This window comes from Epinephelus fuscoguttatus, linkage group LG13, assembly GCF_011397635.1.
Source record: "Epinephelus fuscoguttatus linkage group LG13, E.fuscoguttatus.final_Chr_v1".
Lineage (NCBI taxonomy): Eukaryota > Metazoa > Chordata > Actinopteri > Perciformes > Serranidae > Epinephelus > Epinephelus fuscoguttatus.
The window spans coordinates 32,785,714-32,799,590 of NC_064764.1; the positions used below are offsets into that span (position 1 = coordinate 32,785,714).

General features: G+C 42.8%; 2 protein-coding genes across 2 annotated transcripts; both read right to left on the minus strand.

The window, feature by feature from the left end:
• Positions 1-1,330: 1,330 nt before the first annotated feature.
• LOC125899721 (olfactory receptor 5AC2-like) lies at positions 1,331-2,531 on the minus strand. The gene has a single exon (XM_049594208.1). It carries the CDS (start codon positions 2,529-2,531, stop codon positions 1,602-1,604), a length of 930 nt encoding a protein of 309 aa, XP_049450165.1. The 3' UTR covers positions 1,331-1,601.
• A 7,634-nt stretch (positions 2,532-10,165) lies between these two features.
• LOC125899739 (olfactory receptor 52L1-like) lies at positions 10,166-13,749 on the minus strand. Its single transcript, XM_049594244.1, has one exon. The coding sequence runs from the start codon at positions 11,771-11,773 to the stop codon at positions 10,841-10,843; it is 933 nt and encodes a 310-aa protein (XP_049450201.1). The 5' UTR covers positions 11,774-13,749; the 3' UTR covers positions 10,166-10,840.
• Positions 13,750-13,877: the final 128 nt, after the last annotated feature.

Below are 13,877 nucleotides of genomic sequence, written 5' to 3' on the forward strand. Positions count from 1 at the left end.
TATTCTAGAATTGGGACTGTTTATATGTGCATATTGGTATAATTCCACTGTGTCTACTGTTGTTTGTACTGATACGGTACATATTGGTGTCATTTACTGTGAGTTGTTTGTACTGGTACTGTGCATTCTGGTATAATTATTTGCATTAGTATTTGTTTCTTCAGATAAATCTGATAATTGTTGCTCGGTCTCTTTACTCATTTATTTAGTAGAGTGTCCACACACCTTCTCATTCTACATATACATAGAGGTATACCGGTGGCTTTACAGCCTACATTTTATTTAATTTAGAGAGTCTAATACAGTCATATTATTGATTATCTCTGATCCCCACGGTCAAAACACCAATGACGCTAGGTGGCGCCAAGCTAAAAAAAAACGAATCCTATCTCTATCTCTATCTCCTATCACAATGTCCCTTTAAGGACATTGTGTAACATTTTCAGCTGTTTATTGGCAAAAATTGATGTCTGCATTCATAAATATGTCATCATTGGTGTATTATTACCTCCACCAATAATCTGACTTTTTCTCGTAAAAGGAGAATTTTGGATTTATTTGTACATTGTGCGGGTAAGTCGTCTACAGGGACCGGATGGGTCATAGCAGATACTTACAGAAGTGTGATGTGTAAACTTGAAACCTCCAAAACACACACACAATGAGAATGGATTTTTCAGTAGAAGTGGGAGACATCTTTTATTTAGCAGTTAAACTTTTGAATAGAAAATATATTTACACATATTAAATAGAATCTGGATTATGTAATGAGGGCAAAGGCCTAGATGCCATTTTAAATTATTTTTGATAATTTAAATTCAGAAATTAAATATTATTAATTATATCATCATTAATCAAGTAAGTATTTTTATGTCTTCAGTAGGGGATCTTTAAGTACAAACTATATGTGACAATGATAATCATCTTTATTCATAAAGCGCTTTTCAAAACAGAGTTACAAAGTGTTTTGCATGTCAATAATTAAGACAGACAAGACATGAAAACAACAACTGATAAAAACACTTTGGTGTATAAATACTGAGGCAATAAAAGACAGTTTAAATTAACTTAAAACCTAAGTAAAATCAGGAAAGGCTCTTTGATAAAAGTATGTTCTAAGAAGGGACTTATAAGAGATCACTGACTCAGTCGACAAATTGTTCCAGAGCCTCGGGGCCCTGACAGCAAACACTCTGTCCTCTTTAGTTTTCAGCCGGGCCTCGAACAGACAAAAGACATCTGCTGCCTGAGGACCACAAAGTACATCCTTGCGTGTACAGTAGAGGTTGGAGATATAGCTGAGAGAGAGACCATGAAGAGCCTTCAAAATAATAAGTATAATCTGAAAATCTGTTCTACATCATACTGGGAGCCGGTGTAAAGAGGCTGAAACTAAAGTGATGTGATCATGTGTCTTGGTTTTCTAAATAGTCTAAATATGTTGAAGAAACAAAATTCACATGATGTATATTTATATGTTGCCATTATTAATAAACTAAGTGTTTTTAATAAAAGCAGATAATCAGAATAGTGATGATAAGACAATAAAAACAAGGAAAATCAAATTAAATTCAATACTGAATGTTAAAGTCACAGTGTTTTTACTGTTTTAATTTAAAAACCACATTGAAAGCGTGCCTAATCTTTGACAGCTTCAGACCGTATATCATTGGATTTAGAAGAGGCTGAAAGATCGTTCCGTACATCATCAAAATAACACGCAGCTCATGTGGAACAAATGTCATGTCAAATCTTTGACTGATCAGGTTATAAAAACAGGCAAAGACATAACTCATGAGTGAAAAGAAATGTGGCAAGCACGTATCAAAGGCTTTCATTTTGGTCTGTTTGGACGCCTTTAAACACACAGCAAAGATCCTAACGTACGTGTATGAAATATAACTGAGAGGAACTGCAACAGTAAAAAGAAGGCCAAGAACATCATGCAGATACGACATCGTTCTGTCCAGTGAACAAGACAGTTCAACGACGAGATGGTTATCACAAGATATTTTGTGGATAAGAGTCCCACAAAACTTTAGACGAATAGTGAAAGACAACAAAACTCCAACCTCTAAAAAAGAAATCATCCAAATAACAATGATGCCAATTTGTACTTTTCTAATTGTCATCAGGACATTGTAATTTAAAGGCTTGCAAATACATACATATCTGTCATATGCCATTATTGTCAACGTCCCAAATTCAATAGCTGCGTATGAATGAATGTTAAATATTTGAATAAAGCAGTAAAAGGCAGAAATTTCATGAGTGTCTGACAAGATATGTACCATCAAGCAGGGCAGCATAGATGTGCTGCCCCAGATTTCATTTACAAACAGACAGCACAGGAATAGATACATGGGCTCATGCAGGTTTCTGTCCACGTAAATAACAACAATAAGACAAGTGTTAGCAAAAATGACGGATATGTATAACAGCATTGCCAGGATGAAACAGAGGTGCTTAAACTTCCCTATGTTAGTGTACATAGTCAACACAAAGGACACAATCTCTGTTGAGTTTGTCATGACTTCAGTAATAAGACAAAAATGTTTTTTCTTTGACTGCAAATTTAGAAAAATGCATTTAAATCAATGCGAATGTAAAGATTACTGGGGGAAAAACCCAGTTATATTAAAGGACATTTTTGGAAGAGGTTGTTCAAGCCTAAAACATCCTATAAAAACCTGTATTTAAAAGCATTAATGATATAAAACCTCAAAAAGCTACAATACATGTGTTTGATAAACTCCTCTGCTCCCTACTGTGACAAACAGACACAGTTGCTTTATACTCAACTTTCAGCAGCTACACACACACACACACACACATATCAAGCACGCTGAGGGCTTAATTAAGATGCAGCTCAGTGTTTAGATGGAGTAAGTATACTTATTGCCTCACCTTATTTATTCTGCCTTGCTGTAACAAACTTCAGTAAACATCCCCTTGTGGTTTTAGTCATTGATAGACTGAGATGGACAGTCACAGTTTTACTTTGTTTTAAAAACATTAATTTGTGGGGAAAATGTGACGTGTAAAGATGAGTAGTCGGCAAACTTTGACCTGAGGCTTGTACCATGAAGCAAGTTTAACTAACTGGTTCGGACCTGGGGTGGGAGGCTCGAACCCCGGGGTGAAGGAACCCGTCTTTGCGGAGTTTGCAAGTTTTCCCAGTGTCAGCATGGGTTTCCTCCAGGTACTCCGGCTTCCTCCCACAGTCCAAAGACATGCATGTTAAGTGGTGACTCTAAATTGTCCGTAGGTGTGAATGTGAGTGTGAATGGTTGTCTGTCTCTATGTGTCAGCCCTGTGATAGTCTGGTGACCTGTCCAGGGTGTACCCTGCCTCTCGCCCAATGTCAGCTGGGATAGGCTCCAGCCCCCCCACGATCCCTATTAGGATAAGCGGTTATGGAAAATGAATGAAAGTCTTTGGGTTACCTGGCTTCACAGAACATTTGTCATCCTAAATAATCAGAATCAAAAACTTAACTGGTCCTGTCAACTTTGAGTTCACCAATCCAGCTACGACTGCATTCACAGTAGGGCTGGCGCGACATCAGATTTTCACTACGTGATTAGTAATAATATACACCGATCAGCCAAAACATTAAAACCACTGACAGGTGAAGTGAACAACTTTGATTATTTTGTTCCAATGCGTTGTTCTGCTGGGAAATCTTTGGTTGTTGGTTCATTCATGTGGATACCACCTGACATGTTCCACCCACTCAAACACTGTTGCAGACCAAGTACCCCCCCTCATGGCAACAGTACTCCCCAATGGCAGTGGCCCCCCAGCAGAAAAAAAGCAGCATGCCACACTACAGAAACTGTTTAGAAATGGCCAGTGGAGCGTGACAAAAAGCACAAGGTGTCGCCCTTGCTTCTAAATTTCCCAGGTCCCAATCTGCTCAAGGATTCTTGTGATGTGCCAGTACCCCAGATGTACCCCTAATCCAAGGTGGGGCCTCCTTGGATGGGACTTGGCTCTGACCTGTCGAGACATGGACACAGGATCTCTGGGAGTGTCCTGTGGTGCCTGGCACCAGTGCGTTGGCGGCAGATCCATTTAGTTCAGTGGGTTGTGAGGTGGGTTAATGGCACATGCCACAGATGTTCATTCAGATTGGGATCTGGGGAATTTGGAGGCCAGGTTGACACTTTGAGGTCTTTGTCACATTCCTTGGGCCATTCCTGAGCCATGTTTGCAGTGTGGCATGGTGCATTATCCTGCTGGGGGGCCAGGAGGTGGAGACAGTCTGTAACCATAACTGTACAAAAGCGTACAAAAAGAACAATTACACTTAATGGAAAGGACTCCCGCACACTGGTTTTGCCTGATGAAGGTCCAGTACCAAAATGTCACAAATAAATTATATATTGCAAGTTAGACAGTGTGCGGGAGTCCTTTTGCAACTTTTTGGTCTTCTCTCTCCAACGCACCTGTCTTTTTTTTAATAGATGTGCGAAGTGTTTCCTTTGCACTTAATGGAAAGTGAAAACTACCGAGCTGTGTTGGCATGTATGTTTTTCAACCCAGTCACCAGAATTATTGTTGGCATTGTTCATGTCTTCAAACCACGGATAAGTTATTATGAAGCAGGTACATTGAAACGTTTGTTTATGTTCCACCATGCTGTGATTAACATGTGGTCAGATTAAGCCACAAAAAAACACTGTGTTATCATTAGGAAAAGATCATGTTATGGCTTAAAGCAACACAATGGAGAATTGCACTTTTTACCTCACAAGATCCCCCTACAGACAAAAACTATTATCTGTTACAACTGTTGCAAATATCTTTCTGCGCGTGCATTTGTTGACAAGCCAGCAATACCGGTGAATTTCCTGAAGCTGGCCGTGTAATAATAATGACAATAATACATTTTACTATCATTATTACATGGCCAGCTTCAGAAAATTCAGCAGGCTGTGTAATAATAATAATAATAATAATAATAATAAAATATATTATTATGATGCTGCACATAATGTGCGATCCTCATGTTTTCAGAACAGGTAAAGTAGCCTTATAGCATTTTGTATACATGATTAGGCCGATTGTTTTATTTATTTATTCATTTTCAGGGCTGACCTCCTCCTCATAGCACGCGTGCGCACATACACACACCAACTCAACAGAGTGAAGTCAGACAACAGCAGAGACGCCGCGGTACAGATGAAGTTACTTACTGTGAGTAAGTGCAATAAAACCTCTGCCAGCCAAGCCAATATTATCAATACGTGTGATCAGCATGTAGAAAGCCATATTTCAATCTGCTCTGTCCGCAGTCTCTCATTCACAGCTATGATTTACGATCGCGGTCGACACAAGCGCATCGTGCTCGCGGTGCTAACAGCAAACTGTTAAAGACAAACTAAAATGAAAGCTGTCTGTATGTAGGCTAACACTTTATCTCAAAATGTACCTGAGGCAGCCAACCTGCAGACAGTGAGTCTCCTCAGTAGAGGGTAACAGCAGTAACAGCGCCAGGTCATCATCGGTCGGGCCCCCCTCTCCTCTTTCAGCTCTCGCCAGCGTGTGAAAGCCAGGCCAATATTAATCCTTGTTCGAGCTCTTGTTTTATCGCTCTCCTGTTTTCTTTTCTTTGTCTCCTCAGACAACACTTTCACCTTCTTTCTTTTCTTTGTTGCATCAGCCATGACAACCACGTCTAACTTCGTTCACCTCGATTTGGCTACTCTAAATAGAGGAGGGGGATATGACGAGGAGAGGGATATGATGTAGCCACATTTTGTCATCCTTTTTTGTGTCTGGGTTCCTACCCGAACCCCGAAACTGCATGGTGCCAGCGCAAGCGAAACAGATGCTCTCAAGCAATGACAGAGGTGTCATCCAACCTGTTGTGAGTTGATGTACCATCACAAGGATCTTGGAGAAATAATTTGAGGGCTCAAAAACTCCATTGTGTTGCTTTAAAGAGGCAACAGATAGCATCTTTTCCTAAATATATCATTATGAAAATAATGTGGGTTGCACAGGGTAGTGGCCACAGTAAAATCAGACTATCAGCGTTTACATAGGTTACTTAGTGGCTTTGCAATAAGCTTCTGCCACCGGTGCCGGAATTTCGCAGAAAAAAATCTGCTTTACGGCAAGAAACGCGTCATGTATTGCGAAATTGGTCGGTCAGCCAATCAGGGACTGGAGCGAGTCCTTATGAGGAGTTGGGCATGAGATAGTTCAGCCATGAGCACAATGGCAGACGGACAAGTGGAGACAAGGGAAAAACGGCCTAGCCAAAGAAAACAAGCTCCTCTTTCTGAGTAGGCAAAGAAGAGCAAAAAGGAGAGTGATAAAAGAAGAGGAAAAGCAAGAGTAGACCTCAGTCAGGCGTTCAAGAGATGGAGGGAGCTCTTGGGAGCTTTTGAAGAGGGTTCAAAACCAATGTCCAGCTAGCTTTCTTTCTTGTGGATCAGTAAGTAACACGACCCACCTTCACCACTACAAGAATGCCCTCCATCCATCCATCCATCCATCCATCCATTTTCATCCGCTTATCTGGAGCTGGGCCACGGGGGCAGCAGGCCAAGCAAAGCATCCCAGACATCCCTCTCCCCAGCAACACTTTCCAACTCCTCCTGGGGGTGCCCAAGGTGTTCCCAGGCCAGACGAGATATTTAATCCCTCCAGCGAGTTCTAGGTCTGCCCCAGGGCCTCCTACCAGTGGGACGTGCATAGAACACCTCCAGTGGGAGGCACCCAGGAGGCATCCTGATCAGATGCCCGAGCCACCTCAATTGACCCCTTGTGAAGCGAAGGAGTAGTGGCTCTACTCCGAGCTCCCTCCGGATGTCCAAGCTTCTCACCCTATCTCTAAGGGTGAGCCCAGCCACCCCACTGAGGAAACTCATTTCCACCGCTTGTATTTGCGATCTCATTCTTTCGGTCACTACCCAGAGTTCATGACCATAGGTGAGGGTTGGGACATAGATGGACCAGTAAATTGAAAGCTTTGCTTTCTGGCTCAGCTCCCTCTTCACCACGACGGACCGGCGCAGCGCCCGCATCACTGCAGAAGGCACACCGACCTGCCGATCCATCTGACGCTCCATTCTACCCTCACTCGTGAGACACTGAGACAAGCCCTGCTTTTCCTTTCTGAGTCGGTTAATGGTCTGCCAGAACTTCCTTGAGGCCAACCGAAAGTCCTTCTCCATAGCCTCCCCAAACTCTTCCCACACCCGGGTTTTTGCTTCAGCCTTCCTCACCGCTGGTGTCCACCAGCGAGTTCTTCGGCAGGCACTGACAACCTTCTGACCACAGCTCCTAGCAGCTCCAGCCGCCTCCACATCGCTGACTGGCTTTTGGTAAGAACGCCCTCACTGCTGCCAAATCTTTATACTACTCCAACCTCATCAATGCTGGTACAGGTATCAACAGAGTCCTCTTTTCAACAGTCAGCCTACTTCAGCCTCTGGCCTCATCTTGCACCTCCTCAAATGATCCACTCTGGATGATCACCACTCAGCTGACCTTAACCTCTACTGGCCCATCTCCAACCTTCCCTTCATCTCCAAAACACTTGAAAGGGTGGTTGCAGCACAACTACAGTCCCACCTCAACAAAAACAACCTCCACGAACCCTTCCAATCTGGTTTCTGTCTATAACACAGCACTGAAACAGCCCTGGTCAAAATCACCAACGACCTCCTCTGTGCAGCTGACTACTCATCATTCTCATCCTCCTGGACCTCAGCGCAGCATTCGACACCATCTCCCACCCACTACTCCTGGACCACCTGGCTGGCATTGGGATCACTGGTGTTGCACTCTCCTGGTTCACATCATACCTCACCGACCGTCAACAATTTGTGCAATTAAGGAACCACAAGTCTGGGTGTTAGGGTGTTTCACTGGGTGTCCCCCAGGGGTCAGTCTTGGGTCCACTTCTCTTCATCATCTACCTCCTCCTCCTGGGCACAATCCTCCGTCACCATGGGGTCCATTTTCACTGCTACGCCGACGGCACACAGGTCTACATCTCCTCCAAACCCACAACTGTCATCCCTCCCACCTCCCTCACCACCTGTCTTGAAGACATCTGGAGCTGGATGAGCAGGAACTTCCTGAAGCTAAACGGCAATAAAACCGAGGCCCTGCTCATTGGCTCCAAATCCACCCTCACCAAGTCACAACACACCCCAGCTCCACCCATCATCATCGATGGATTCCCTGTACCCTTCTCTTCCCAAGTCAAGAGTCTCGGTGCCATTCTGGACAGCACCCTCTCGTTTGCACCTCATATTCAAAACATCACCCGGACTGGATTCTTCCACCTCCGCAACATCTCCAGACTCCGCCCATCACTGTCCCAATCCAGCACCGAAATCCCGGTTCACTCATTTGTCACATCCCACATCGACTACTCCGGCCTCCCCACCAAACTCATCAACAGACTGCAAATCATTCAGAACTCGGCCACCCGGATCATCACCTGCACCAAATCATCTGACCACATCACCCCTGTTCTCATCCAACTTCACTGGCTCCCTGTACAATACTGCATCCACTACAAAAACCTTCTCCTCACCTACAAAGCTCTCCACAATCTAGCCCCCATTTACCTCTGTGACCTCCTTCAGGAATACACCCCCTCCCGCACCCTCCGCTCAACCTCTGCTGGACTCCTCACCATCCCCACCTCACGCCTCAGTACCATGGGTGCCCGAGCCTTCAGCTGCTCAGCACCCAGACTCTGGAACTCCCTCCCCCCACACATAAGACAGTCAGACTCCACCACATCATTCAAATCCCAACTCAAAACCCACCTGTTCAAACTGGCATACTCACTCTAACTGGACACTGTGCACTACACTTGTTTTTTATGTTGATGTTTTGTTTTAATGATGTCTTTTATTTTCTATGCTCTGTAAGGTGACCTTGGGTGACTTGAAAGGCGCCTCCAAATAAAATGTATAATTATTATTATTATTATTATTATTATTAAATGTTAGCTAGACGAGAGAGGACTGTAGTACTGGCTGCTAATTAATTCCTAGCTGGCTAGCATCGCAAATCGCTGCAACCAGGGACCGGGTAGCGAGTGTTGGTTGGCTGACATCCTCGTTGCCATTCTACGGCAGCCCTCGGACAGTGATACCCCTCTCCCTTCCTTCTGTTCTCTTCTCACCGAGGCAGCTATCGACAGACATCGCCCAGCTAAGTTACGCCCAGCTAAGTGAACACTGAACTTTGTTTTCCATTCAATTTGAGCTCCAACCGGCCGCATGGTTTCCATACGGTACCATTTATTCTAGGATCGTGACTGTTTACATGTGCATATTGGTATAATTCCACTGTGTCTACTGTTGTTTGTACTGGTACTGTGCATTCTGGTATAATTATTTGCATTAGTATTTGTTTCTTCTTCAGATAAATCTGATAATTGTTGCTCGGTCTCTTTACTCATTTATTTAGTAGAGTGTCCACACACCTTCTCATTCTACATATACATAGAGGTATACCGGTGGCTTTACAACCTACATCTTATTTAATTTAGAGAGTCTAATACAGTCATATTATTGATTATCTCTGATCCCCACGGTCAAAACACCACTGACGCTAGGTGGCGCCAAGCTAAAAAAAAACAAATCCTATCTCTTGCCTACACAATGTCCCTTTAAGGACATTGTGTAACATTTTCAGTTGTTTATTGGCAAAAATTGATGTCTGCATTCATAAATATGTCATCATTGGTATATTATTACCTCCACCAATAATCTGACTTTTTCTTGTAAAAGGAGAATTTTGGATTTATTTGTACATTGTGCGGGTAAGTCGTCTACAGGGACCGGATGGGTCATAGCAGATACTTACAGAAGTGTGATGTGTAAACTTGAAACCTCCAAAACACACACACAATGAGAATGGATTTTTCAGTAGAAGTGGGAGACATCTTTTATTTAGCAGTTAAACTTTTGAATAGAAAATATATTTACACATATTAAATAGAATCTGGATTATGTAATGAGGGCAAAGGCCGAGATGCCATTTTAAATTATTTTTGTTAATTTAAATTCAGAAATTAAGTATTATTAATTATATTATCATGAATCAAGTAAGTATTCTTATGTCTTCAAACATGTCTGTAGGGGATCTTTAAGTACAAACTATATATGACAAATAATGATAATCATCTTTATTCATAAAGCGCTTTTCAAAACAGAGTTACAAAGTGTTTTGCATGTCAATAATTAAGACAGACAAGACATGAAAACAACAACTGATAAAACACTTTGGTGTATAAATACTGAGGCAATAAAAGACAGTTTAAATTAACTTAAAACTTAAGTAAAATCAGGAAAGGCTCTTTGATAAAAGTATGTTTTAAGAAGGGACATACAAGAGATCAGTCGGCAGATTGTTCCAGAGGCTCGGGGCCCTGACAGCAAACACTCTGTCCCCTTTAGTTTTCAGCCGGGTCTCTGGAACAGACAAAAGGCGTCTGCTGCCTGAGGACCACAAAGTACATCCTTGCGTGTACAGTAGAGGTTGGAGATATAGCTGAGAGAGAGACCATGAAGAGCCTTCAAAATAATAAGTATAATCTGAAAATCTGTTCGACATCATACTGGGAGCCGGTGTAAAGAGGCTGAAACTAAAGTGATGTGATCATGTGTCTTGGTTCTCTAAATAGTCTAAATATGTTGAAGAAACAAAATTCACATGATGTATATTTATATGTTGCCATTATTAATGAACTAAGTGTTTTTAAATAAAAGCAGATAATCAGAATAGTGATGATAAGACAATAAAAACAAGGAAAATCAAATTAAATTCAATACTGAATGTTAAAGTCACAGTGTTTTTACTGTTTTAATTTAAAAACCACATTGAAAGCGTGCCTAATCTTTGACAGCTTCAGACCGTATATCATTGGATTTAGAAGAGGCTGAACAATCGGTCCGTACATCGTCAAAATAACACGCAGCTCATGTGGTACAAACGTCATGTCAAATCTTTGACTGATCAGGTTATAAAAACCAGCAAAGACAAAGCTCATGAGTGAAAAAAAATGTGGCAAGCACGTATCAAAGGCTTTCATTTTGGTCTGTTTGGACACCTTTAAACACACAACAAAAATCCTAACGTACGTGTATGAAATATAACTTAGAGGAAATGCAACAGTAAAAAGAAGGCCAAAAACAACATCATGCAGGTATGACATCGTTCTGTCCGGTGAACACGACAGTTCAACGACGAGATGGTTATCACAAGATATTTTGTGGATAAGAGTCCCACAAAACTTTAGACGAATAGTGAAAGACAACAAAACTCCAACCTCTAAAAAAGAAATCATCCAAATAACAATGATGCCAATTTGTACTTTTCCAATTGTCATCAGGACGTTGTAATGTAAAGGCTTGCAAATACATACATATCTGTCATATGCCATTATTGTCAACGTTCCAAATTCAATAGCTGCATATGAATGAATGTTAAATATTTGAATAAAGCAGTAAAAGGCAGAAATTTCATGAGTGTCCGACAAGATATGTACCATCAAGCAGGGCAGCATAGATGTGCTGCCCCAGATTTCATTTACAAACAAACAGCACAGGAATAGATACATGGGCTCATGCAGGTTTCTGTCCACGTAAATCACAACAATAAGACAAGTGTTAGCAAAAATAATGGTTATGTATAACAGCATTGCCAGGATGAAATAGAGGTGCTTAAACTTCCCTATGTTAGTGTACATAGTCAACACAAAGGACACAATCTCTGTTGAGTTTGTCATAACTTCAGTAATAAGACAAAAATGTTTTTTCTTTGACTGCAGATTTAGAAAAATGCATTTAAATCAATGCGAATGTAAAGATTACTGGGAAAAAAACCCAGTTATATTAAAGGACATTTTTGGAAGAGGTTGTTCAAACCTAAAACATCCTATAAAAACCTGTATTTAAAAGCATTAATGATATAAAACCTCAAAAAGCTACAATACATGTGTTTGATAAACTCCTCCGCTCCCTACTGTGACAAACAGACACAGTTGCTAAACTTAATACTCAACTTTCAGCAGCTACACACACACACACACATACACACACACACACACACATCAAGCACGCTGAGGGCTTAATTAAGATGCAGCTCAGTGTTTAGATGGAGTAAGTATACTTATTGCCTCACCTTATTTATTCTGCCTTGCTGTAACAAGCTTCAGTAAACGTCCCCTTGTGGTTTTAGTCATTGATAGGACTGAGATGGACAGTCACAGTTTTACTTTGTTTTAAAAGCATTAATTTGTGGGGAAAATGTGACATGTAAAGATGAGTAGTCGGCAAACTTTGACCTGAGGTTTGTACCACAAAGCAAGTTTAGTGGTTAACACTGATGCCTCACAGCAGGAGGGGTCTTGGTTCGAACCTGGGGTGAAGGAACCCCTCTGTGAGGAGTTTGCATGTTCTCCCTTTGTCAGTGTGGGTTTTCTCCGGGTACTCCAGCTTCCTCCCACAGTCCAAAGACATGCAGGTTAATTGGTGACTCTAAATTGTCTGTAGGTGTGATTGTGAGCATGAATGGTTGTCTGTCTCTAGCCCCTTTTACACTGCCAGATTTTCCGTGAATGTTGGGCCGTTTTGCCGGCAAGCTGTGAGTGTTTAGACACACAGAGCCGGATTGGCGAGTTGATCCGAAGTGCCCAATTTTCCGCCTCATAGGGTAGTCATATTGGCAGAACCCTTTTAGTTTAAACAGACCGAGGTGGCCTTCCGCAATGGGAGGGGCTGTTGAAAACTTGTGGGAGGAGCTGTTGAAGATGTCGCACATGTGACCCACTGGCGGTGGATAAACAGGAAACAGCTGATAGCAGGAATTAGCAAGCAGCTAGTAGCAAGAGGGAAACGCAAACCTGACAGACACTGTAAAGATGAGCAACTGGGGAGACAAGGAATTGCGCGCCCTCCTTGTCCTCGCAAATGAAGAGGCCATTAACCGTCAGATGACGGGAACGGTAAAGAATGGGCCGACTTAGGAGAGAATCGGCGAAGGACTGACTAGCCGTGGCTTCCCTCCCACGTCAGTGTTTGCGTGACATGCTGAGCTACATGCTTTGTTACTTGCTCGTGCCCCCCAATACCCCGAAAAAGGGGCATTCTGTATAAACAAAATTTTGCTGCATTCCCTGATTTTGTTTTTATACTGCCAATGCTGAGAGAAGACTGATTGGGCAAATTTGCACAATTCCTATCTAAAAAGGGCTTATGTGTCAGCCCTGTGATAGTCTGGTGACCTGTCCAGGGTGTACCTTGCCTCTCGCCCAATGTCAGCTGTGATAGGCTCATGCATCCCAGCGATCCCTAAAGGCCCTGACACACCAAGCCTAAGGTTGGCCGTTCGTCAAAGTCAGTGAGCATTTGTCGCCCTAGTTTTTGCGGTGTGTCCCGCACTGTTGGCACCTCGGCGTCAGCGGCTTTTCGGCCGATTGAACATGTTGAATCAGCGGCGGAGCTTGTCGGTCAGAGAGATCACTCTGATTGGCTGTTCAGGTTTTATTTCCTCACCCCTGTAGCGAGTGATTCTGCCTGTAGTGAAACCGGGGCTAACCGGTGCTTCCTCCTCAGGCTCCACTTCGCTCAGCTGCCTGACAGACCCGCGGCTTCTTCCCACTTTAACCTGAATAGCCGCAGCATGACGGGAGGGAAGCACAGCCAGTTAGCCTCCGCTAGCTTCCCAGCTAGCCCCGACTCTCCGTTTGGATCGAACCGGAGCACCGAGCCCTGGTTTGTTGTTCAGGTTAAAGTGAGAAGAAGCAGCGGGTTTGTCGGGCAGCTGAGTGGAGTGGAGCCTGCGGAGGAAACACCGGGAGTGTCTGGATGTAATAGTCTGTGGAAGTGCTG

Excerpts from the sequence above, each read along its gene's own strand:
- LOC125899739 (XM_049594244.1), bottom strand. The coding sequence starts at position 11,773 with ATGACAAACTCAACAGAGATTGTGTCCTTTGTGTTGACTATGTACACT.
- LOC125899721 (XM_049594208.1), bottom strand. The coding sequence starts at position 2,531 with ATGACAAACTCAACAGAGATTGTGTCCTTTGTGTTGACTATGTACACT.